The 25,489-nt window shown below is 52.3% G+C and overlaps 1 protein-coding gene across 6 annotated transcripts in view; it reads left to right on the plus strand.

Moving 5' to 3' along the window:
* The window catches only part of DNMT3A (DNA methyltransferase 3 alpha), a 285,392-nt gene that overhangs the window by 222,022 nt on the left and 37,881 nt on the right, over positions 1-25,489 (plus strand). For all 6 annotated transcript variants that reach the window (XM_056551891.1, XM_056551892.1, XM_056551893.1 and 3 more), the window contains 10 exons: positions 1,219-1,377; positions 1,498-1,605; positions 5,780-5,936; positions 6,078-6,224; positions 6,601-6,645; positions 10,213-10,292; positions 11,023-11,135; positions 13,464-13,647; positions 14,104-14,188; positions 14,274-14,419. In XM_056551891.1, the coding sequence (XP_056407866.1) occupies positions 1,219-1,377; positions 1,498-1,605; positions 5,780-5,936; positions 6,078-6,224; positions 6,601-6,645; positions 10,213-10,292; positions 11,023-11,135; positions 13,464-13,647; positions 14,104-14,188; positions 14,274-14,419 (1,224 nt within the window). The remainder of the gene's footprint in view (positions 1-1,218; positions 1,378-1,497; positions 1,606-5,779; positions 5,937-6,077; positions 6,225-6,600; positions 6,646-10,212; positions 10,293-11,022; positions 11,136-13,463; positions 13,648-14,103; positions 14,189-14,273; positions 14,420-25,489) is intronic.

The raw sequence follows: 25,489 nt of genomic DNA on the forward strand, positions 1-25,489 counted from the left end.
GGAGTATGAGGTGTGTGAAGTCGGGGGGGCAGAGTATGAGGTGAGTGAGGTAGGGGGGGACGGAGTATGAGGTGTGTGAGGAGGGTGAGCAGAGTATGAGGTTAGTAGGGGTGGATGACAGAGTATGAGGTGAGGTATCGGGGGCGGAGTATGAGGTGTGAGAGGAGTATGAGGTGTGTGAGGAGGGTGAGCAGAGTATGAGATGAATAGGGGTGGATGGCTGAGTATGAGGTGAGTGAGGTAGGGGGGGCAGAGTATGAGGAGGGTGAGCAGAGTATGAGGTTAGTAGGGGTGGATGACAGTATGAGGTGAGGTATCGGGGGCGGAGTATGAGGTGTGTGAGGAGGGTGAGCGGAGTATAAGGTGTGTGAGGAGGGTGAGCGGAGTATGAGGTGTGTGAGGAGGGTGAGCGGAGTATGAGGTGTGTGAGGAGGGTGAGCAGAGTATGAGGTGAGTGAGGTAGGGGGGGCGGAGTATGAGGTGTGTGAGGAGGGTGAGCAGAGTATGAGGTTAGTAGGGGTGGATGACAGAGTATGAGGTGAGGTATCGGGGGCGGAGTATGAGGTGAGTTAGGAGGGTGAGCGGAGTATGAGGTGTGTGAGGAGGATGAGCAGAGTATGAGATGAATAGGGGTGGATGGCTGAGTATGAGGTGAGTGAGGTAGGGTGAGCAGAGTATGAGGTGAGTGAGGTAGGGGGGGCAGAGTATGAGGTGTGTGAGGTCGGGGGGGAGGGTGAACAGAGTATGAGGTGAGTGAGGTAGGGGGGGCGGAGTATGAGGTGTGTGAGGAGGATGAGCAGAGTATGAGATGAATAGGGGTGGATGGCTGAGTATGAGGTGAGTGAGGTAGGGGGGGCAGAGTATGAGGTGTGTGAGGTCGGGGGGGGAGGGTGAACAGAGTATGAGGTGAGTGAGGTAGGGGGGGCAGAGTATGAGGTGTGTGAGGTCGGGGGGGGAGGGTGAACAGAGTATGAGGTGAGTGAGGTAGGGGGGGCAGAGTATGAGGTGTGTGAGGTCGGGGGGAGGGTGAACAGAGTATGAGGTGAGTGAGGTAGGGGGGGCAGAGTATGAGGTGTGTGAGGTCGGGGGGAGGGTGAACAGAGTATGAGGTGAGTGGGGGGGGGGGGCGGAGTATGAGGTGAGTGAGGGGGGAGGCACTTCCTACCCCTAGATGTACCTATTACTGTAGACTCCAGCCCACCATTGTGCCCCCTACAGGATGGGCGAGGCTTCGGCATTGGGGAGCTGGTGTGGGGGAAGCTGCGGGGCTTCTCCTGGTGGCCGGGACGAATTGTGTCATGGTGGATGACAGGACGGAGCCGGGCGGCCGAGGGGACACGCTGGGTCATGTGGTTTGGAGATGGCAAATTTTCAGTGGTGAGTATGATCCTGCGGTGTCCCTGATTATATGGGGGGGGGGGGTTTATTATACTGGGTCATGTGACTATATGGGGGGATTATTAGACCAGGTCATGTGACGCTGTCATCTCTTGTCAGGTCTGTGTAGAGAAGCTGATGCCTCTTAGCTCCTTTGCAAACGCCTTTCACCAGGCAACATATAGCAAACAGCCCATGTACAGGAAAGCCATCTATGAAGTCCTGCAGGTAAGTGAACCCCAAGATACTCACACCTCCTGCCTACAATGAGACCTACCTGTACTCACACCTCCTGCCTACAATGAGACCTACCTGTACTCACTCCTCCTGCCTACAATAAGCTCTACCTGTACTCACCCCTCCTACCTACAATCATACCTACCTGTACTCACCCCTCCTACCTACAATGAGACCTAACTGTACTCACACCTCCTGCCTACAATCATACCTACCTGTACTCACACCTCCTACTTACAATCATACCTACCTGTACTCACACCTCCTACCTACAATGAGACCTAACTGTACTCACACCTCCTGCCTACAATGAGACCTACCTGTACTCACTCCTCCTGCCTACAATAAGCTCTACCTGTACTCACCCCTCCTACCTACAATCATACCTACCTGTACTCACCCCTCCTACCTACAATGAGACCTAACTGTACTCACACCTCCTGCCTACAATCATACCTACCTGTACTCACACCTCCTACTTACAATCATACCTACCTGTACTCACACCTCCTACCTACAATGAGACCTAACTGTACTCACACCTCCTGCCTACAATCATACCTACCTGTACTCACACCTCCTACTTACAATGAGACCTACCTGTACTCACCCCTCCTGCCTACAATAAGATCTACCTGTACTCACACCTCCTGCCTATAATAAGATCTACCTGTACTCACACCTCCTGCCTACAATCATACCTACCTGTACTCACACCTCCTACCTACAATCATACCTACCTGTACTCACACCTCCTACCTACAATGAGACCTAACTGTACTCACACCTCCTGCCTACAATCATACCTACCTGTACTCACACCCCCTACCTACAATGAGACCTACCTGTACTCCTCACACCTCCTTCCTACAATAAGATCTACCTGTACTCACACCTCCTGCCTATAATAAGATCTACCTGTACTCACACCTCCTGCCTATAATAAGATCTACCTGTACTCACACCTCCTGCCTATAATAAGATCTACCTGTACTCACACCTCCTGCCTACAATAAGATCTACCTGTACTCACCCCTCCTACCTACAATCATACCTGCCTGTACTCACACCTCCTACCTACAATGAGACCTACCTGTACTCACTCCTCCTGCCTACAATAAGCTCTACCTGTACTCCCACCTCCTACCTACAATCATACCTACCTGTACTCACACCTCCTACCTACAATGAGATCTACCTGTACTCACACCTCCTGCCTATAAGATCTACCTGTACTCTCATCTCCTGAGTACAATAAGACCTACCTGTACTCACACCTCCTGCCTACAATAAGATCTACCTGTACTCACCCCTCCTACCTACAATCATACCTACCTGTATTCACACCTCCTACCTACAATGAGACCTACCTGTACTCACACCTCCTGCCTACAATAAGATCTACCTGTACTCACACCTCCTGCCTATAATATCTACCTGTACTCACACCTCCTGACTACAATAAGATCTACCTGTACTCACCCCTCCTACCTACAATCATACCAACCTGTACTCACACCTCCTGCCTATAATAAGATCTACCTGTACTCACACCTCCTGCCTATAATAAGATCTACCTGTACTCACACCTCCTGCCTATAATACGATCTACCTGCACTCACACCTCCTACCTACAATCATACTTAACTGTACTCACACCTCCTGCCTACAATGAGACCTTCCTGTACTCACACCTCCTACCTACAATGGGAACCTACCTGTACTCCTCACACCCCGTACCTACAATGTTACCTTCCTGTACTCCTCACCTCTTACCTACAATGAGACCTACCTGTACTCCTCACACCTCCTACCTACAATGAGACCTACCTGTACTCCTCACACCTCCTACCTACAATGAGACCTACCTGTACTCACACCTCCTACCTACAATGAGACCTACCTGTACTCCTTATCCCTCCTACCTACTATGGGACCTACCTGTACTCCTCCCACTCCCTACCTACAATGTTACCTTCCTGTACTCCTCACCTCTTACCTACAATGAGACCTACCTGTACTCCTCACACCTCCTATCTACAATGAGACCTACCTGTACTCCTCATACCTCCTACCTACAATGAGACCTACCTGTACTCACACCTCCTACCTACAATGAGACCTACCTGTACTCACACCTCCTATCTACAATGAGACCTACCTGTACTCCTTATCCCTCCTACCTACAATGAGACCTACCTGTACTCCTTATCCCTCCTACCTACAATGAGACCTACCTGTACTCCTCACCCCTCCTACCTGTACTCACACCCCCTACCTACAATGAGACCTACCTGTACTCCTCACACCTCCTACCTACAATCATACCTACCTGTACTCACACCTCCTACCTACAATGAGACCTACCTGTACTCCTCACACCCCCTACCTACAATGAGACCTTCCTGTACTCCTCACACCTCCTACCTACAATGAGACCTTCCTGTACTCCTCACACCTCCTACCTACAATGAGACCTTCCTGTACTCCTCACACCTCCTACCTACAATGAGACCTACCTGTACTCCTCACACCTCCTACCTACTATGAGACCTTCCTGTACTCCTCACCCCCTACCTACAACGAGACCTTCCTGTACTCCTCACACCTCCTACCTACAATGAGACCTACCTGTACTCACACCTCCTATCTACAATGAGACCTACCTGTACTCCTTATCCCTCCTACCTACAATGAGACCTACCTGTACTCCTTATCCCTCCTACCTACAATGAGACCTACCTGTACTCCTCACCCCTCCTACCTGTACTCACACCCCCTACCTACAATGAGACCTACCTGTACTCCTCACACCTCTTACCTACAATCATACCTACCTGTACTCACACCTCCTACCTACAATGAGACCTACCTGTACTCCTCACACCTCCTACCTACAATGAGACCTTCCTGTACTCCTCACACCTCCTACCTACAATGAGCCCTACCTGTACTCCTCACACCCCCTATCTACAATGAGACCTACCTGTACTCCTCACACCCCCTACCTACAATGAGACCTACCTGTACTCCTCACACCCCCTACCTACAATGAGACCTACCTGTACTCTTCACCCCCTACCTACAATGAGACCTTCCTGTACTGCTCACACCTCCTACCTACAATGAGACCTACCTGTACTCTTCACCCCCTACCTACAATGAGACCTTCCTGTACTGCTCACACCTCCTACCTACAATGAGCCCTACCTGTACTCCTCACACCTCCTACGTACAATGAGACCTACCTGTACTCCTCACACCCCCTATCTACAATGAGACCTACCTGTACTCCTCACACCTCCTACCTACAATGAGACCTACCTGTACTCTTCACCCCCTACCTACAATGAGACCTTCCTGTACTGCTCACACCTCCTACCTACAATGAGACCTTCCTGTACTCCTCACCCCCTACCTACAATGAGACCTTCCTGTACTCCTCACACCTCCTACCTACAATGAGACCTACCTGTACTCCTTATCCCTCCTACCTACAATGAGACCTACCTGTACTCCTCACACCTCCTACCTACAATGAGACCTACCTGTACTCTTCACCCCCTACCTACAATGAGACCTTCCTGTACTGCTCACACCTCCTACCTACAATGAGACCTACCTGTACTCCTCACACCTCCTACCTACAATGAGACCTTCCTGTATTCCTCACCCCCTACCTACAATGAGACCTTCCTGTACACCTCACACCTCCTACCTACAATGAGACCTACCTGTACTCCTCACACCTCCTACCTACAAGGAGACCTTCCTGTGCTCCTCACACCTCCTACCTACAATGAGACCTACCTGTACTCCTCACACCTCCTACCTACAATGAGACCTACCTGTACTCCTCACACCTCATACCTACAATGAGACCTACCTGTACTCCTCACCCCTTCTACCTACAATGAGACCTACCTGTACTCCTTATCTCCTACCTACAATGAAACCTACCTGTACTCCTTATCCCTCCTACCTACAATGGGACCTACCTGTACTCCTCACACCTCCTACCTACAATGAGACCTACCTATACCCCTCACCCCTCCTACCCACAATGAGACCTACCTGTACTCCTCACACCTCTCACCTGCATGTATGTGGTCAGATCCTGTATCCGATCCATTGTATCACGCTCACCTTGTTATACGTCTGGTAGGTGGCCAGCACCAGAGCCCGGAAAGTTTTCCCATCATGCCCTGAGAATGATGAGAGCGACACCTCCAAATCTATAGACCTGCAGAACAAGCAGATGATAGAGTGGGCACTGGGCGGCTTCCAGCCATCAGGACCCAAAGGACTGGAGCCCCCAGAAGGTGAGGAAGGAGATGGCGGACAACATCATCGGGGACTAATTAACCCCGTAGAGCCTATGGTCTTATATGGCTGTGGTGTAGTCAGGACTGGGCCTGCTTTACTGGTCGCTACAATGTATCTCCCTCACTTTATCCTTTCAGAGGAGCGTAACCCATATAAAGAGGTCTATACAGAAATTTGGGTAGAACCTGAAGCTGACACATATACCCCTCCACCTCCTGCAAAGAAACCCCGAAAAAGCACAGAGAAACCGAAGGTCAAAGAAATCATTGATGAGCGAACTCGAGGTACGTCTGGGGGGGAGGGCTATGGGGGGCATACATGTGTACTCTGCTGCCCCCTGCTGGTTTAGTGTCTGCTGCACTGCCAAAAGTCTTATATAGTGAATATAAATAATAATTATAGTAGAACATAATGCAATGAGATAAAGTGAAGCTGCTAGGGGGCAGCAGAGAGCTAATGTGAACCCATCTGGTGTCTCTGTGTCTCTTCTGCTGTGATGTATTGTGGGAAATCTAAAAGATCTGAGCTTGTCTGTGAGTGGGATGATCAGGGCCCCCTTTACTCTTACTCTATGGAGGTTCCTGCAACTCGATGGGAGTGGGAGGGGGGGGGGGGGTAATTTCTATTGATTATTCTTCCTCCATGTTTTTGTGTCCACAGAAAGGTTGGTCTATGAAGTGCGTCAGAAGTGTCGCCACATCGAGGGTGAGTGCGGCAAAATATCTTCTCCTTGGTGGTTTAAAGCTGTCTGATGTAAGAGTGATGTCATCAACTCATAGTCTTACCATGGATGATGTCATCAGCTCATAGTCTGCCCATGGATGATGTCATCAGCTCATAGTCTGCCCATGGATGATGTCATCAGCTCATAGTCTGCCCATGGATGATGTCATCAGCTCATAGTCTTCCCATGGATAATGTCATCAGCTCATAGTCTGCCCATGGATGATGTCATCAGCTCATAGTCTTCCCATGTATGATGTCATCAGCTCATAGTCTGCCTATGTATGATGTCCTTAGCTCATAGTCTGCCTATGTATGATGTCCTTAGCTCATAGTCTTCCCATGTATGATGTCATCAGCTCATAGTCTGCCCATGGATGATGTCATCAGCTCATAGTCTGCCTATGTATGATGTCCTCAGCTCATAGTCTGCCCATGTATGATGTCATCAGCTCATAGTCTGCCCATGGATGATGTCTTCAGCTCATAGTCTGCCCATGTATGATGTCCTCAGCTCATAGTCTTCCCATGGATAATGTCATCAGCTCATAGACTGCCCATGGATGATGTCATCAGCTCATAGTCTTCCCATGGATGATGTCATCAGCTCATAGTCTGCCCATCCATGATGTCATCAGCTCATAATCTTCCCATGTATGACGTCATCAGCTCATAGTCTGCCCATGTATGATGTCATCAGCTCATAGTCTGCCCATGTATGACATCATCAGCTCATAGTCTGCCCATGGATGATGTCATCAGCTCATAGTCTGCCTATGTATGATGTCCTTAGCTCATAGTCTGCCCATGTATGATGTCCTCAGCTCATAGTCTTCCCATGTATGATGTCATCAGCTCATAGTCTTCCCATGTATGATGTCATCAGCTCATAGTCTGCCCATGGATGATGTCATCAGCTCATAGTCTGCCTATGTATGATGTCCTCAGCTCATAGTCTGCCCATGTATGATGTCCTCAGCTCATAGTCTTCCCATGGATAATGTCATCAGCTCATAGACTGCCCATGGATGATGTCATCAGCTCATAGTCTTACCATGGATGATGTCATCAGCTCATAGACTGCCCATGGATGATGTCATCAGCTCATAGTCTTCCCATGGATGATGTCATCAGCTCATAGTCTGCCCATCCATGATGTCATCAGCTCATAATCTTCCCATGTATAACGTCATCAGCTCATAGTCTGCCCATGTATGATGTCATCAGCTCATAGTCTGCCCATGTATGACATCATCAGCTCATAGTCTGCCCATGGATGATGTCATCAGCTCATAGTCTGCCCATGGATGATGTCATCAGATCATAATCTGCCCATGGATGATGTCATCAGCTCATAGTCTGCCCATGTATGATGTCATCAGATCATAATCTGCCCATGGATGATGTCATCAGCTCATAGTCTGCCCATGGATGATGTCATCAGCTCATAGTCTGCCCATGGATGATGTCATCAGCTCATAGTCTGCCCATCCATGATGTCATCAGCTAATAGTCTGCCCATCCATGATGTCATCAGCTCATAGCCTGCCCATGTATGACATCATCAGCTCATAGTCTGCCCATGTATGACATCATCAGCTCATAGTCTGCCCATGGATGATGTCATCAGCTCATAGTCTGCCCATGGATGATGTCATCAGCTCATAGTCTGCCCATGGATGATGTCATCAGCTCATAGTCTGCCCATCCATGATGTCATCAGCTAATAGTCTGCCCATCCATGATGTCATCAGCTCATAGCCTGCCCATGTATGACATCATCAGCTCATAGTCTGCCCATGTATGATGTCATCAGCTCATAGTCTGCCCATGTATGATGTCATCAGCTCATAGTCTGCCCATGGATGATGTCATCAGCTCATAGTCTGCCCATGGATGATGTCATCAGCTCATAGTCTTCCCATGGATAATGTCATCAGCTCATAGTCTGCCCATGGATGATGTCATCAGCTCATAGTCTTCCCATGTATGATGTCATCAGCTCATAGTCTGCCTATGTATGATGTCCTTAGCTCATAGTCTGCCTATGTATGATGTCCTTAGCTCATAGTCTTCCCATGTATGATGTCATCAGCTCATAGTCTGCCCATGGATGATGTCATCAGCTCATAGTCTGCCTATGTATGATGTCCTCAGCTCATAGTCTGCCCATGTATGATGTCATCAGCTCATAGTCTGCCCATGGATGATGTCTTCAGCTCATAGTCTGCCCATGTATGATGTCCTCAGCTCATAGTCTTCCCATGGATAATGTCATCAGCTCATAGACTGCCCATGGATGATGTCATCAGCTCATAGTCTGCCCATCCATGATGTCATCAGCTCATAGTCTGCCCATCCATGATGTCATCAGCTCATAATCTTCCCATGTATGACGTCATCAGCTCATAGTCTGTCCATGTATGATGTCATCAGCTCATAGTCTGCCCATGTATGACATCATCAGCTCATAGTCTGCCCATGGATGATGTCATCAGCTCATAGTCTGCCTATGTATGATGTCCTTAGCTCATAGTCTGCCCATGTATGATGTCCTCAGCTCATAGTCTTCCCATGTATGATGTCATCAGCTCATAGTCTTCCCATGTATGATGTCATCAGCTCATAGTCTGCCCATGGATGATGTCATCAGCTCATAGTCTGCCTATGTATGATGTCCTCAGCTCATAGTCTGCCCATGTATGATGTCCTCAGCTCATAGTCTTCCCATGGATAATGTCATCAGCTCATAGACTGCCCATGGATGATGTCATCAGCTCATAGTCTTACCATGGATGATGTCATCAGCTCATAGACTGCCCATGGATGATGTCATCAGCTCATAGTCTTCCCATGGATGATGTCATCAGCTCATAGTCTGCCCATCCATGATGTCATCAGCTCATAATCTTCCCATGTATGACGTCATCAGCTCATAGTCTGCCCATGTATGATGTCATCAGCTCATAGTCTGCCCATGTATGACATCATCAGCTCATAGTCTGCCCATGGATGATGTCATCAGCTCATAGTCTGCCCATGGATGATGTCATCAGATCATAATCTGCCCATGGATGATGTCATCAGCTCATAGTCTGCCCATGGATGATGTCATCAGATCATAATCTGCCCATGGATGATGTCATCAGCTCATAGTCTGCCCATGGATGATGTCATCAGCTCATAGTCTGCCCATGGATGATGTCATCAGCTCATAGTCTGCCCATGGATGATGTCATCAGCTCATAGTCTGCCCATGGATGATGTCATCAGCTCATAGTCTGCCCATGGATGATGTCATCAGCTCATAGCCTGCCCATGTATGACATCATCAGCTCATAGTCTGCCCATGTATGATGTCATCAGCTCATAGTCTCACCATCCATGATTCTTCTATCAGCCCTGGACTCTGTTCCCCGGCCTGTGACAATAGGGGCATTGCCTGTGGGGCGGGGGGCACTCGTGTAGATCTCCCTGTATCTATGGGCATATTATCCTCTATTCCCTGGATATTGGACATGAATGACTTTGTGTTCCTGTTATTTCCAGACATCTGCATATCTTGTGGCAGCCTGAACGTCTCTCTGGAGCACCCCTTATTTATGGGGGGAATGTGCCAAAGCTGCAAGGTAACATCCCAGAAGATGGGGCACTCATCAGTAAGGACAGATAAGGGGGCACTCTGATTTATGTCAGTAAGAACAGATAAAAGATAAGGGGGCACTCTGATTTATGTCAGTAAGGACAGATAAAAGATAAGGGGGCACTCTGATTTATGTCAGTAAGGACAGATAAAAGATAAGGGGGCACTCTGATTTATGTCAGTAAGAACAGATAATAGATAAGGGGCACTCTGATTTATGTCAGTAAGAACAGATAATAGATAAGGGGCACTCTGATTTATGTCAGTAAGGACGTATAATAGATAAGGGGGCACTCTGATTTATGTCAGTAAGAACAGATAATAGATAAGGGGGCACTCTGATTTATGTCAGTAAGGACGTATAATAGATAAGGGGGCACTCTGATTTATGTCATTAAGAACAGATAATAGATAAGGGGGCACTCTGATTTATGTCAGTAAGAAAGGCTACTGTGTGGATGGATCAGTCAGTATAGTTGGGGCTGAGCCACATGGTGGGAAACGCTAGAGGAAGAAGTCTTTGTTACTCCAGACTACAGTATCCGATATAAAGGGGAACCATCAGTAAGGAGGATCTCTGTGTAAGGGGTAGAGGATGGGCCGGCTGTGTGGAGAAAAGAATAGTGATCAGTATGACCAGACGGGGGCGCTGTGTGTGGCCGGAGCTCCAGGTTATTACTCATTCAGCTGAGACACTTTCCTGTCTTTTCTTTCAGAACTGCTTTCTAGAGTGCGCCTACCAGTATGATGACGACGGCTACCAGTCCTACTGTACCATCTGCTGCGGGGGGCGCGAGGTGCTCATGTGCGGCAACAACAACTGTTGCAGGTCAGATCAGCAGTGTCTAGTCCTGGTGGGAATGTGTTTGGTGTCTAGTCCTGGTGGGAATGTGTTTGGTGTCTAGTCCTGGTGGGAATGTGTTTGGTGTCTAGTCCTGTTGGGAATGTGTTTGGTGGCTAGTCCTGGTGGGAATGTGTTTCGTGGCTAGTCCTGGTGGGAATGTGTTTGGTGTCTAGTCCTGTTGGGAATGTGTTTGGTGGCTAGTCCTGGTGGGAATGTGATTGGTGTCTAGTCCTGGTGGGAATGTGTTTGGTGTCTAGTCCTGTTGGGAATGTGTTTGGTGTCTAGTCCTGGTGGGAATGTGATTGGTGTCTGGTCCTGGTGGGAATGTGTTTGGTGTCTAGTCCTGGTGGGAATGTGATTGGTGTCTAGTCCTGGTGGGAATGTGTTTAGTGTCTAGTCCTGTTGGGAATGTGTTTGGTGTCTAGTCCTGTTGGGAATGTGTTTGGTATCTAGTCCTGGTGGGAATGTGTTTGGTGGCTAGTCCTGGTGGGAATGTGTTTGGTGGCTAGTCCTGGTGGGAATGTGTTTGGTGGCTAGTCCTGGTGGGAATGTGTTTGGTGGCTAGTCCTGTTGGGAATGTGTTTGGTGACTAGTCCTGTTGGGAATGTGTTTGTTGTCTAGTCCTGGTGAACATGTGTTTGGTGTGTAGTCCTGGTGAACATGTGTTTGGTGTGTAGTCCTGGTGAACATGTGTTTGGTGTGTAGTCCTGGTAGACATGTGTTTAGTGTGTAGTCCTAGTGCACATGTGTTTGTTGTCTAGTCCTGGTGGACCTGTGTTTGTTGTCTAGGTCTAGTCCTGGTAGACATGTGTTTGGTGTGTAGTCCTGGTGGACATGTGTTTGGTGTGTAGTCCTGGTGGACATGTGTTTGGTGTGTAGTCCTGGTGGACATGTGTTTGTTGTCTAGTCCTGGTGGACATGTGTTTGGTGTGTAGTCCTGGTGGGAATGTGTTTAGTGTCTAGTCCTGTTGGGAATGTGTTTGGTGTCTAGTCCTGTTGGGAATGTGTTTGGTATCTAGTCCTGGTGGGAATGTGTTTGGTGGCTAGTCCTGGTGGGAATGTGTTTGGTGGCTAGTCCTGGTGGGAATGTGTTTGGTGGCTAGTCCTGGTGGGAATGTGTTTGGTGGCTAGTCCTGTTGGGAATGTGTTTGGTGTCTAGTCCTGGTGAACATGTGTTTGGTGTGTAGTCCTGGTGAACATGTGTTTGGTGTGTAGTCCTGGTGAACATGTGTTTGGTGTGTAGTCCTGGTAGACATGTGTTTAGTGTGTAGTCCTAGTGCACATGTGTTTGTTGTCTAGTCCTGGTGGACCTGTGTTTGTTGTCTAGGTCTAGTCCTGGTAGACATGTGTTTGGTGTGTAGTCCTGGTGGACATGTGTTTGGTGTGTAGTCCTGGTGGACATGTGTTTGGTGTGTAGTCCTGGTGGACATGTGTTTGTTGTCTAGTCCTGGTGGACATGTGTTTGGTGTGTAGTCCTGGTGGACGTGTTTGTTGTCTAGTCCTGGTGGACATGTGTTTGGTGTGTAGTCCTGGTGGACATGTGTTTGGTGTGTAGTCCTGGTGGACATGTGTTTGGTGTGTAGTCCTGGTGGACATGTGTTTGTTGTCTAGTCCTGGTGGACATGTGTTTGGTGTGTAGTCCTGGTGGACGTGTTTGTTGTCTAGTCCTGGTGGACATGTGTTTGTTGTCTAGTCCTGGTGGACATGTGTTTGGTGTGTAGTCCTGGTGGACATGTGTTTGGTGTGTAGTCCTGGTGGACATGTGTTTGGTGTGTAGTCCTGGTGGACATGTGTTTGTTGTCTAGTCCTGGTGGACATGTGTTTGGTGTGTAGTCCTGGTGGACATGTGTTTGGTGTGTAGTCCTGGTGGACATGTGTTTGGTGTGTAGTCCTGGTGGACATGTGTTTGGTGTGTAGTCCTGGTGGACATGTGTTTGTTGTCTAGTCCTGGTGGACATGTGTTTGGTGTGTAGTCCTGGTGGACGTGTTTGTTGTCTAGTCCTGGTGAACATGTGTTTGTTGTCTAGTCCTGGTGGACATGTGTTTGGTGTGTAGTCCTGGTGGACATGTGTTTGGTGTGTAGTCCTGGTGGACATGTGTTTGGTGTGTAGTCCTGGTGGACATGTGTTTGGTGTGTAGTCCTGGTGGACATGTGTTTGGTGTGTAGTCCTGGTGGACATGTGTTTGGTGTGTAGTCCTGGTGGACATGTGTTTGAGGTCTCACTAGGTTAGACAGTGTGGTGGGAACCTCTGCTCCTCTTGGGTGGACCCTGGCTCCCCGGCTCACATGTGGCCTTGTCCTCCTCCCTCCAGGTGTTTCTGTGTTGAGTGCGTTGACTTGTTGGTGGGACCAGGTGCGGCTCAGGCAGCTATTAAAGAAGACCCCTGGAACTGCTACATGTGCGGACACAAGGGAATTTACGGGTTACTCCGGAGGCGAGACGACTGGCCCACGCGTTTACAGCTCTTCTTCGCCAATAACCATGACCAAGAATTTGTGAGTAACACATCATATATAATCATCCAGGTGCTGGCGCTCTGATCAGGTGGTGGTGCTCTGATCAGGTGGTGGCGCTCTGATCAGGTGGTGGCGCTCTGATCAGGTGGTAGCGCTCTGATCAGGGGGTGGCGCTCTGATCAGGGGGTGGCGCTCTGATCAGGGGGTGGCGCTCTGATCAGGTGGTGGCGCTCTGATCAGGTGGTGGCGCTCTGATCAGGGGGTAGCGCTCTGATCGGGTGGTGGCGCTCTGATCGGGTGGTGGCGCTCTGATCGGGTGGTGGCGCTCTGATCGGGTGGTGGCGCTCTGATCGGGTGGTGACGCTCTGACGGGTGGTGGCGCTCTGATCGGGTGGTGGCGCTCTGATCGGGTGGCGATGCTCTGACGGGTGGTGGCGCTCTGATCAGGGGGTGGCGCTCTGATCAGGTGGTCATCACTTTCTCTTCTCCTCACAGGACCCACCAAAGCTTTATCCGCCTATTGCAGCCGAGAAGCGGAAGCCTATCCGAGTACTGTCTTTATTTGATGGCATTGCTACAGGTGATGTCCTGGTGGTGGCGCTGTAATATGGGGGAGGGGCCGGAGGACCAGGACCCCTTAAGACGTCTGTCATTTCTCTGTCCAGGTCTATTGGTGCTAAAGGATCTGGGGATCCAGGTGGACCGGTACATTGCCTCCGAGGTGTGTGAAGACTCCATCACTGTGGGAATGGTGCGGCATCAGGGCAAGATCATGTATGTGGGAGACGTGAGGAACATCACCCGCAAACACGTGAGTCCTAGGAGCCTAACATCGGGGCCCCACATGGTCTGCACTAACATCGGGGCCCCACATGGTCTGCACTAACATCGGGGCCCCACATGGTCTGCACTAACATCGGGGCCCCACATGGTCTGCACTAACATCGGGGCCCCGCATGGTCTGCACTAACATCGGGGCCCCGCATGGTCTGCACTAACATCGGGGCCCCACATGGTCTGCACTAACATCGGGGCCCCACATGGTCTGCACTAACATCGGGGCCCCACATGGTCTGCACTAACATCGGGGCCCCACATGGTCTGCACTAACATCGGGGCCCCGCATGGTCTGCACTAACATCGGGGCCCCGCATGGTCTGCACTAACATCGGGGCCCCACATGGTCTGCACTAACATCGGGGCCCCACATGGTCTGCACTAACATCGGGGCCCTACAGGGACTGCACTAACATTGGGGCCCCACAGGGTCTGCACTAACATCGGGGCCCCACATGGTCTGCACTAACATCGGGGCCCCGCATGGTCTGCACTAACATCGAGGCCCCACATGGTCTGCACTAACATCGGGGGCCCACATGGTCTGCACTAACATCGGGGCCCCACATGGTCTGCACTAACATCGGGCCCTACAGGGACTGCACTAACATTGGGGCCCCACAGGGTCTGCACTAACATCGGGGCCCCACATGGTCTGCACTGCTATGTCCTGCACAGTCTAGGTCCGGCTCTGTTATGTCCTGTACAGTCTAGGTCCGGCTCTGTTATGTCCTGCACAGTCTAGGTCCGGCTCTGCTATGTCCTGCACAGTCTAGGTCCGGCTCTGTTATGTCCTGCACAGTCTAGGTCCGGTTCTGCTATGTCCGGCACAGTCTAGGTCCGACTCTGCTATGTCCTGCACAGTCTAGGTCCGGCTCTGTTATGTCCTGCACAGTCTAGGTCCGGCTCTGTTATGTCCTGCACAGTCTAGGTCCGGCTCTGTTATGTCCTGCACAGTCTAGGTCCGGCTCTGCTATGTCCTGCACAGTCTAGGTCCGGCTCTGTTGTGTCCTGCACAGTCTAGGTCCGGCTCTGTTATGTCCTGCACAGTCTAGGTCCGGCTCTGTTATGTCCTGCACAGTCTAGGTCCGGCTCTGTTATGTCCTGCACAGTCTAGGTCCGGCTCTGTTATGTCCTGCACAGTCTAGGTCCGGCTCTGTTATGTCCTGCATGGTCTAGGTCCGGCTCTGTTGTGTCCTGCACAGTTTAGGTCCGGCTCTGCTATGTCCTGCACAGTCTAGGTCCGGCTCTGTTGTGTCCTGCACAGTCTAGGTCCGGCTCTGCTATGTCCTGCACAATCTAGGTCCGGCTCTGCTATGTCCTGCACAGTCTAGGTCCGGCTCTGTTGTGTCCTGCACAGTCTAGGTCCGGCTCTGCTACATCCTGCACAGTCTAGGTCCGGCTCTGTTGTGTCCTGCACAGTCTAGGTCCGGCCCTGTCATGTCCTGCACAGTCTAGGTCCGGCTCTGTTATGTCCTGCACAGTCTAGGTCCGGCTCTGTTGTGTCCTGCACAGTTTAGGTCCGGCTCTGTTATGTCCTACACAGTCTAGGTCCGGCTCTGTTATGTCCTGCACAGTCTAGGTCCGGCTCTGTTATGTCCTGCACAGTCTAGGTCCGGTTCTGCTATGTCCGGCACAGTCTAGGTCCGACTCTGCTATGTCCTGCACAGTCTAGGTCCGGCTCTGTTATGTCCTGCACAGTCTAGGTCCGGTTCTGCTATGTCCGGCACAGTCTAGGTCCGACTCTGCTATGTCCTGCACAGTCTAGGTCCGGCTCTGTTATGTCCTGTACAGTCTAGGTCCGGCTCTGTTATGTCCTGCACAGTCTAGGTCCGGCTCTGTTATGTCCTGCACAGTCTAGGTCCGGCTCTGCTATGTCCTGCACAGTCTAGGTCCGGCTCTGTTGTGTCCTGCACAGTCTAGGTCCGGCTCTGTTATGTCCTGCACAGTCTAGGTCCGGCTCTGTTATGTCCTGCACAGTCTAGGTCCGGCTCTGTTATGTCCTGCACAGTCTAGGTCCGGCTCTGTTATGTCCTGCACAGTCTAGGTCCGGCTCTGTTATGTCCTGCATGGTCTAGGTCCGGCTCTGTTGTGTCCTGCACAGTTTAGGTCCGGCTCTGCTATGTCCTGCACAGTCTAGGTCCGGCTCTGTTGTGTCCTGCACAGTCTAGGTCCGGCTCTGCTATGTCCTGCACAATCTAGGTCCGGCTCTGCTATGTCCTGCACAGTCTAGGTCCGGCTCTGTTGTGTCCTGCACAGTCTAGGTCCGGCTCTGCTACATCCTGCACAGTCTAGGTCCGGCTCTGTTGTGTCCTGCACAGTCTACGTCCGGCCCTGTCATGTCCTGCACAGTCTAGGTCCGGCTCTGTTGTGTCCTGCACAGTCTAGGTCCGGCTCTGTTGTGTCCTGCACAGTTTAGGTCCGGCTCTGTTATGTCCTACACAGTCTAGGTCCGGCTCTGTTATGTCCTGCACAGTCTAGGTCCGGCTCTGTTATGTCCTGCACAGTCTAGGTCCGGTTCTGCTATGTCCGGCACAGTCTAGGTCCGACTCTGCTATGTCCTGCACAGTCTAGGTCCGGCTCTGTTATGTCCTGTACAGTCTAGGTCCGGCTCTGTTATGTCCTGCACAGTCTAGGTCCGGCTCTGTTATATCCTGCACAGTCTAGGTCCGGCTCTGTTATGTCCTGCACAGTCTAGGTCCGGCCCTGTTATGTCCTGCACAATCTAGGTCCGGCTCTGCTACATCCTGCACAGTCTAGGTCCGGCTCTGTTATGTCCTGCACAGTCTAGGTCCGGCTCTGCTACATCCTGCACAGTCTAGGTCCGGCTCTGTTATGTCCTGCACAGTCTAGGTCCGGCCCTGTTATGTCCTGCACGGTCTAGGTCCGGCCCTGTTATGTCCTGCACAGTCTAGGTCCGGCTCTGCTATGTCCTGCACAGTCTAGGTCCGGCTCTGTTATGTCCTGCACAGTCTAGGTCCGGCACAGTCTAGGTCCGGCTCTGCTATGTCCTGCACAGTCTAGGTCCGGCTCTGTTATGTCCTGCACAGTCTAGGTCCGGCTCTGTTATGTCCTGCACAGTCTAGGTCCGGCTCTGTTATGTCCTGCATGGTCTAGGTCCGGCTCTGTTGTGTCCTGCACAGTTTAGGTCCGGCTCTGTTATGTCCTGCACAGTCTAGGTCCGGCTCTGTTGTGTCCTGCACAGTCTAGGTCCGGCTCTGCTATGTCCTGCACAATCTAGGTCCGGCTCTGTTATGTCCTGCACAGTCTAGGTCCGGCTCTGTTATGTCCTGCACAATCTAGGTCCGGCTCTGCTATGTCCTGCACAGTCTAGGTCCGGCTCTGTTGTGTCCTGCACAGTCTAGGTTCGGCTCTGCTACATCCTGCACAGTCTAGGTCCGGCTCTGTTGTGTCCTGCACAGTCTAGGTCCGGCCCTGTTATGTCCTGCACAGTCTAGGTCCGGCTCTGTTATGTCCTGCACAGTCTAGGTCCGGCTCTGTTGTGTCCTGCACAGTTTAGGTCCGGCTCTGTTATGTCCTACACAGTCTAGGTCCGGCTCTGTTATGTCCTGCACAGTCTAGGTCCGGCCCTGTTATGTCCTGCACAGTCTAGGTCCGGCTCTGCTATGTCCTGCACGGTCTAGGTCCGGCTCTGTTGTGTCCTGCACAGTCTAGGTCCGGCTCTGTTGTGTCCTGCACAGTCTAGGTCCGGCTCTGTTATGTCCTGCACGGTCTAGGTCCGGCCCTGTTATGTCCTGCACGGTCTAGGTCCGGCTCTGTTGTGTCCTGCACAGTCTAGGTCCGGCTCTGTTATGTCCTGCAGTCTAGGTCCGGCTCTGCTATGTCCTGCACAGTCTAGGTCCGGCTCTGCTATGTCCTGCACAGTCTAGGTCCGGCTCTGTTATGTCCTGCACAGTCTAGGTCCGGCTCTGTTATGTCCTGCACAGTCTAGGTCCGGCCCCGTTATGTCCTGCACGGTCTAGGTCCGGCTCTGCTATGTCCTGCACAGTCTAGGTCCGGCTCTGTTATGTCCTGCACAGTCTAGGTCCGGCTCTGTTATGTCCTGCACAGTCTAGGTCCGGCTCTGCTATGTCCTGCACAGTCTAGGTCCGGCTCTGCTATGTCCTGCACAGTCTAGGTCCGGCTCTGTTATGTCCTGCACAGTCTAGGTCCGGCTCTGTTATGTCCTGTAGTCTAGGTCCGGCTCTGCTATGTCCTGCACAGTCTAGGTCCGGCTCTGCTATGTCCTGCACAGTCTAGGTCCGGCTCTGTTATGTCCTGCACAGTCTAGGTCCGGCTCTGTTATGTCCTGCACAGTCTAGGTCCGGCCCTGTTATGTCCTGCACAGTCTAGGGCCGGCTCTGCTATGTCCTGCACGGTCTAGGTCCGGCTCTGTTATGTCCTGCACGGTCTAGGTCCGACCCCGTTATGTCCTGCACGGTCTAGGTCTGGCTCTGCTATGTCCTGCACAGTCTAGGTCCGGCTCTGTTATGTCCTGCACAGTCTAGGTCCGGCTCTGTTATGTCCTGCACAGTCTAGGTCCGGCTCTGCTATGTCCTGCACAGTCTAGGTCCGGCTCTGCTATGTCCTGCACAGTCTAGGTCCGGCTCTGTTATGTCCTGCACAGTCTAGGTCCGGCTCTGTTATGTCCTGCACAGTCTAGGTCCGGCTCTGCTATGTCCTGCACAGTCTAGGTCCGGCTCTGCTACATCCTGCACAGTCTAGGTCCGGCTCTGTTATGTCCTGCACGGTCTCGGTCCGGCTCTGTTGTGTCCTGCACAGTCTAGTTCCGGCTCTGTTATGTCCTGCACAGTCTAGGTCCAGCTCTGCTATGTCCTGCACAGTCTAGGTCCGGCTCTGTTGTGTCCTGCACGGTCTAGGTCCGGCTCTGTTATGTCCTGCACAGTCTAGGTCTGGCCCTGTTATGTCCTGCACAGTCTAAGTCCGGCTCTGCTACATCCTGCACAGTCTAGGTCCGGCTCTGTTATGTCCTGCACGGTCTAGGTCCGGCTCTGTTATATCCTGCACAGTCTAGGTCCGGCTCTGCTACATCCTGCACAGTCTAGGTCCGGCTCTGTTATGTCCTGCACGGTCTAGGTCCGGCTCTGTTATGTCCTGCACGGTCTAGGTCCGGCTCTGTTATATCCTGCACAGTCTAGGTCCGGCTCTGCTATGTCCTGCACAGTTTAGGTCCGGCTCTGTTATGTCCTACACAGTCTAGGTCCGGCTCTGTTATGTCCTGCACAGTCTTGGTCCGGCTCTGTTATGTCCTGCACGGTCTAGGTCCGGCTCTGCTACATCCTGCACAGTCTAGGTCCGGCTCTGTTATGTCCTGCACAGTCTAGGTCCGGCTCTGTTATATCCTGCACAGTCTAGGTCCGGCTCTGCTACATCCTGCACAGTCTAGGTCCGGCTCTGTTATGTCCTGCACAGTCTAGGTCCGGCCCTGTTATGTCCTGCACAATCTAGGTCCGGCTCTGCTACATCCTGCACAGTCTAGGTCCGGCTCTGTTATGTCCTGCACAGTCTAGGTCCGGCTCTGTTATGTCCTTTACAGTCTAAGTCCGGCTCTGTTATGTCCTGCACAGTCTAGGTCCGGCTCTGTTATATCCTGCACAGTCTAGGTCCGGCTCTGTTATGTCCTGCACAGTCTAGGTCTGGCCCTGTTATGTCCTGCTCAATCTAGGCCTTGCTCTGCTACATCCTGCACAGTCTAGGTCCGGCTCTGTTATGTCCTGCACGGTCTAGGTCCGGCTCTGCTACATCCTGCACAGTCTAGGTCCGGCTCTGTTATGTCCTGCACAGTCTAGGTCCGGCTCTGCTACATCCTGCACAGTCTAGGTCCGGCTCTGTTATGTCCTGCACGGTCTAGATCTGGCTCTGTTATGTCCTGCACAGTCTAGGTCCGGCTCTGCTACATCCTGCACAGTCTAGGTCCGGCTCTGTTATGTCCGGCACAGTCTAGGTCCGGCTCTGCTATGTCCTGCACAGTATAGGTCCGGCTCTGCTATGTCCTACACAGTCTAGGTCTGGCTCTGCTACGTCCTGCACAGTCTAGGTCCGGCTCTGCTACATCCTGCACAGTCTAGGTCCGGCTCTGTTGTGTCCTGCACAGTCTAGGTCCGGCTCTGTTATATCCTGCACAGTCTAGGTCCGGCACTGCTACATCCTGCACAGTCTAGGTCCGGCTCTGTTATGTCCTGCACGGTCTAGGTCCGGCTCTGTTATGTTCTGCACGGTCTAGGTCCAGCCCTGTTATGTCCTGCACAGTCTAGGTCCGGCTCTGCTATGTCCTGCACAGTCTAGGTCCGGCTCTGCTACATCCTGCACAGTCTAGGTCCGGCTCTGTTATTTCCTGCATAGTCTAGGTCTGGCTCTGTTATGTCCTGTACAGTCTAGGTCCGGCTCTGCTACATCCTGCACAGTCTAGGTCCGGCTCAGTTATGTCCTGTACAGTCTAGGTCCGGCTCTGCTACATCCTGCACAGTCTAGGTCCGGCTCTGCTACGTCCTGCACAGTCTAGGTCCGGCTCTGTTATGTCCTGCACAGTCTAGGTCCGGCTCTGTTATGTCCTGCACAGTCTAGGTCCGGGCCTGTTATGTCCTGCACAGTCTAGGTCCGGCTCTGTTATGTCCTGCACAGTCTAGGTCCGGCCCTGTTATGTCCTGCACGGTCTAGGTCCGGCTCTGTTATGTCCTGCACAGTCTAGCTCCGATCCTGTTATGTCCTGCACAATCTAGGTCCGGCTCTGTTATGTCCTGCACAGTCTAGGTCCGGCTCTGTTATGTCCTGCACAGTCTAGGTCCAGCTCTGCTACATCATGCACAGTCTAGGTCCGGCTCTGTTATGTCCTGCACAGTCTAGGTCTGGCTCTGTTATGTCCTGCACAGTCTAGGTCCGGCTCTGCTACATCCTGCACAGTCTAGGTCCGGCTCTGTTATGTCCTGCACAGTCTAGGTCCGGCTCTGCTACATCCTGCACAGTCTAGGTCCGGCTCTGTTACGTCCTGCACGGTCTAGGTCCGGCTCTGTTATGTCCTGCACAATCTAGGTCCGGCTCTGTTATGTCCTGCACAATCTAGGTCCGGCTCTGCTATGTCCTGCACAATCCAGATCGGGCTCTGCTATGTCCTGCACAGTCTAGGTCCGGCTCTGTTGTCTCCTGCACAGTCTAGGTCCGGCTCTGTTATGTCCTGCACAGTCTAGGTCCGGCTCTGTTATGTCCTGCACAGTCTAGGTCCGGCTCTGTTATGTCCTGCACGGTCTAGGTCCGGCTCTGTTGTCTCCTGCACAGTCTAGGTCCGGCTCTGTTATGTCCTGCACAGTCTAGGTCCGGCTCTGTTATGTCCTGCACGGTCTAGGTCCGGCTCTGTTGTCTCCTGCACAGTCTAGGTCCGGCTCTGTTATGTCCTGCACAGTCTAGGTCCGGCTCTGTTATGTCCTGCACAGTCTAGGTCCGGCTCTGTTATGTCCTGCACGGTCTAGGTCCGGCTCTGCTATGCCCTGCACAGTCTAGGTCCGGCTCTGTTGTGTCCTGCATGGTCTAGGTCCGACTCTGCTACGTCCTGCACAGTCTAGGTCCGGCTCTGCTACATCCTGCACAGTCTAGGTCCGGCTCTGTTATGTCCTGCACAGTCTAGGTCCGGGTCTGTTATGTCCTGCACAGTCTAGGTCCGGCTCTGCTATGTCCTGCACAGTCTAGGTCCGGCTCTGTTATGTCCTGCCCAGTCTAGGACCGGCCCTGTTATGTCCTGCACGGTCTAGGTCCGGCTCTGTTATGTCCTGCACAGTCTAGCTCCGGTCCTGTTATGTCCTGCACGGTCTAGGTCCGGCTCTGTTATGTCCTGCACAGTCTAGGTCCGGCTCTGTTATGTCCTGCACAGTCTAGGTCCGGCTCTGCTACATCATGCACAGTCTAGGTCCGGCTCTGTTATGTCCTGCACAGTCTAGGTCCGGCTCTGCTACATCATGCACAGTCTAGGTCCGGCTCTGTTATGTCCTGCACAGTCTAGGTCCGGCCCTGTTATGTCCTGCACAGTCTAGGTCCGGCTCTGTTGTCTCCTGCACAGTCTAGGTCCGGCTCTGTTATGTCCTGCACAGTCTAGGTCCGGCTCTGTTATGTCCTGCACAGTCTAGGTCCGGCTCTGCTATGTCCTGCACAGTCTAGGTCCGGCTCTGTTGTGTCCTGCACGGTCTAGGTCCGACTCTGCTACGTCCTGCACAGTCTAGGTCCGGCTCTGCTACATCCTGCACAGTCTAGGTCCGGCTCTGTTATGTCCTGCACAGTCTAGGTCCGGCTCTGTTATGTCCTGCACAGTCTAGGTCCGGCTCTGCTATGTCCTGCACAGTCTAGGTCCGGCTCTGTTATGTCCTGCACAGTCTAGGTCCGGCTCTGTTATGTCCTGCACAGTCTAGGACCGGCCCTGTTATATCCTGCACGGTCTAGGTCCGGCTCTGTTATGTCCTGCACAGTCTAGCTCCGGTCCTGTTATGTCCTGCACAGTCTAGGACCGGCTCTGTTATGTCCTGCACGGTCTAGGTCCGGCTCTGTTATGTCCTGCACAGTCTAGGTCCGGCTCTGTTATGTCCTGCACAGTCTAGGTCCGGCTCTGCTACATCATGCACAGTCTAGGTCCGGCTCTGTTATGTCCTGCACAGTCTAGGTCCGCCTCTGCTACATCCTGAACAGTCTAGGTCCGGCTCTGTTATGTCCTGCACAGTCTAGGTCCGGCTCTGTTATGTCCTGCACAGTCTAGGTCCGGCTCTGCTACATCCTGCACAGTCTAGGTCCGGCTCTGTTATGTCCTGCACAGTCTAGGTCCGGCTCTGTTATGTCCTGCACAGTCTAGGTCCGGCCCTGTTATGTCCTGCACAGTCTAGGTCCGGCCCTGTTATGTCCTGCACAGTCTAGGTCCGGCTCTGTTATGTCCTGCACAGTCTAGGTCCGGCCCTGTTATGTCCTGCACAGTCTAGGTCCGGCCCTGTTATGTCCTGCACAGTCTAGGTCCGGCTCTGTTATGTCCTGCACAGTCTAGGTCCGGCTCTGTTATGTCCTGCACAGTCTAGGTCCGGCTCTGTTATGTCCTGCACAGTCTAGGTCTGGCTCTGTTATGTCCTGCACAGTCTAGGTCCGGCTCTGTTATGTCCTGCACAGTCTAGGTCCGGCTCTGTTATGTCCTGCACAGTCTAGGTCCGGCTCTGTTATGTCCTGCACAGTCTAGGTCCGGCTCTGTTATGTCCTGCACAGTCTAGGTCCGGCTCTGTTATGTCCTGCACAGTCTAGGTCCGGCTCTGTTATGTCCTGCACAGTCTAGGTCCGGCTCTGTTATGTCCTGCACAGTCTAGGTCCGGCTCTGTTATGTCCTGCACAGTCTAGGTCCGGCCCTGTTATGTCCTGCACAGTCTAGGTCCGGCTTTGTTATGTCCTGCACAGTCTAGGTCCGGCTCTGTTATGTCCTGCACAGTCTAGGTCCGGCTCTGCTACATCCTGCACAGTCTAGGTCCGGCTCTGTTATGTCCTGCACAGTCTAGGTCCGGCTCTGTTATGTCCTGCACAGTCTAGGTCCGGCTCTGTTTTGTCCTGCACAGTCTAGGTCCGGCTCTGTTATGTCCTGCACAGTCTAGGTCCGGCTCTGTTATGTCCTGCACAGTCTAGGTCCGGCCCTGTTATGTCCTGCACAGTCTAGGTCCGGCTCTGCTATGTCCTGCACAGTCTAGGTCCGGCTCTGTTATGTCCTGCACAGTCTAGGTCCGGCTCTGTTATGTCCTGCACAGTCTAGGTCCGGCCCTGTTATGTCCTGCACAGTCTAGGTCCGGCTTTGTTATGTCCTGCACAGTCTAGGTCCGGCTCTGTTATGTCCTGCACAGTCTAGGTCCGGCTCTGCTACATCCTGCACAGTCTAGGTCCGGCTCTGTTATGTCCTGCACAGTCTAGGTCCGGCTCTGTTATGTCCTGCACAGTCTAGGTCCGGCTCTGTTATGTCCTGCACAGTCTAGGTCCGGCTCTGTTATGTCCTGCACAGTCTAGGTCCGGCTCTGTTATGTCCTGCACAGTCTAGGTCCGGCTCTGTTATGTCCTGCACAGTCTAGGTCCGGCCCTGTTATGTCCTGCACAGTCTAGGTCCGGCTTTGTTATGTCCTGCACAGTCTAGGTCCGGCTCTGTTATGTCCTGCACAGTCTAGGTCCGGCTCTGCTACATCCTGCACAGTCTAGGTCCGGCTCTGTTATGTCCTGCACAGTCTAGGTCCGGCTCTGTTATGTCCTGCACAGTCTAGGTCCGGCTCTGTTTTGTCCTGCACAGTCTAGGTCCGGCTCTGTTATGTCCTGCACAGTCTAGGTCCGGCTCTGTTATGTCCTGCACAGTCTAGGTCCGGCCCTGTTATGTCCTGCACAGTCTAGGTCCGGCTCTGCTATGTCCTGCACAGTCTAGGTCCGGCTCTGTTATGTCCTGCACAGTCTAGGTCCGGCTCTGTTATGTCCTGCACAGTCTAGGTCCGGCCCTGTTATGTCCTGCACAGTCTAGGTCCGGCTTTGTTATGTCCTGCACAGTCTAGGTCCGGCTCTGTTATGTCCTGCACAGTCTAGGTCCGGCTCTGCTACATCCTGCACAGTCTAGGTCCGGCTCTGTTATGTCCTGCACAGTCTAGGTCCGGCTCTGTTATGTCCTGCACAGTCTAGGTCCGGCTCTGTTTTGTCCTGCACAGTCTAGGTCCGGCTCTGTTATGTCCTGCACAGTCTAGGTCCGGCTCTGTTATGTCCTGCACAGTCTAGGTCCGGCCCTGTTATGTCCTGCACAGTCTAGGTCCGGCTCTGCTATGTCCTGCACAGTCTAGGTCCGGCTCTGTTATGTCCTGCACAGTCTAGGTCCGGCTCTGTTATGTCCTGCACAGTCTAGGTCCGGCCCTGTTATGTCCTGCACAGTCTAGGTCCGGCTCTGTTATGTCCTGCACAGTCTAGGTCTGGCTCTGTTATGTCCTGCACAGTCTAGGTCCGGCTCTGTTATGTCCTGCACGGTCTAGGTCCGGCTCTGTTGTCTCCTGCACAG

The sequence above is a fragment of the Hyla sarda genome, unplaced genomic scaffold (assembly GCF_029499605.1).
Source record: "Hyla sarda isolate aHylSar1 unplaced genomic scaffold, aHylSar1.hap1 scaffold_126, whole genome shotgun sequence".
NCBI classification, from domain to species: Eukaryota; Metazoa; Chordata; class Amphibia; order Anura; family Hylidae; genus Hyla; species Hyla sarda.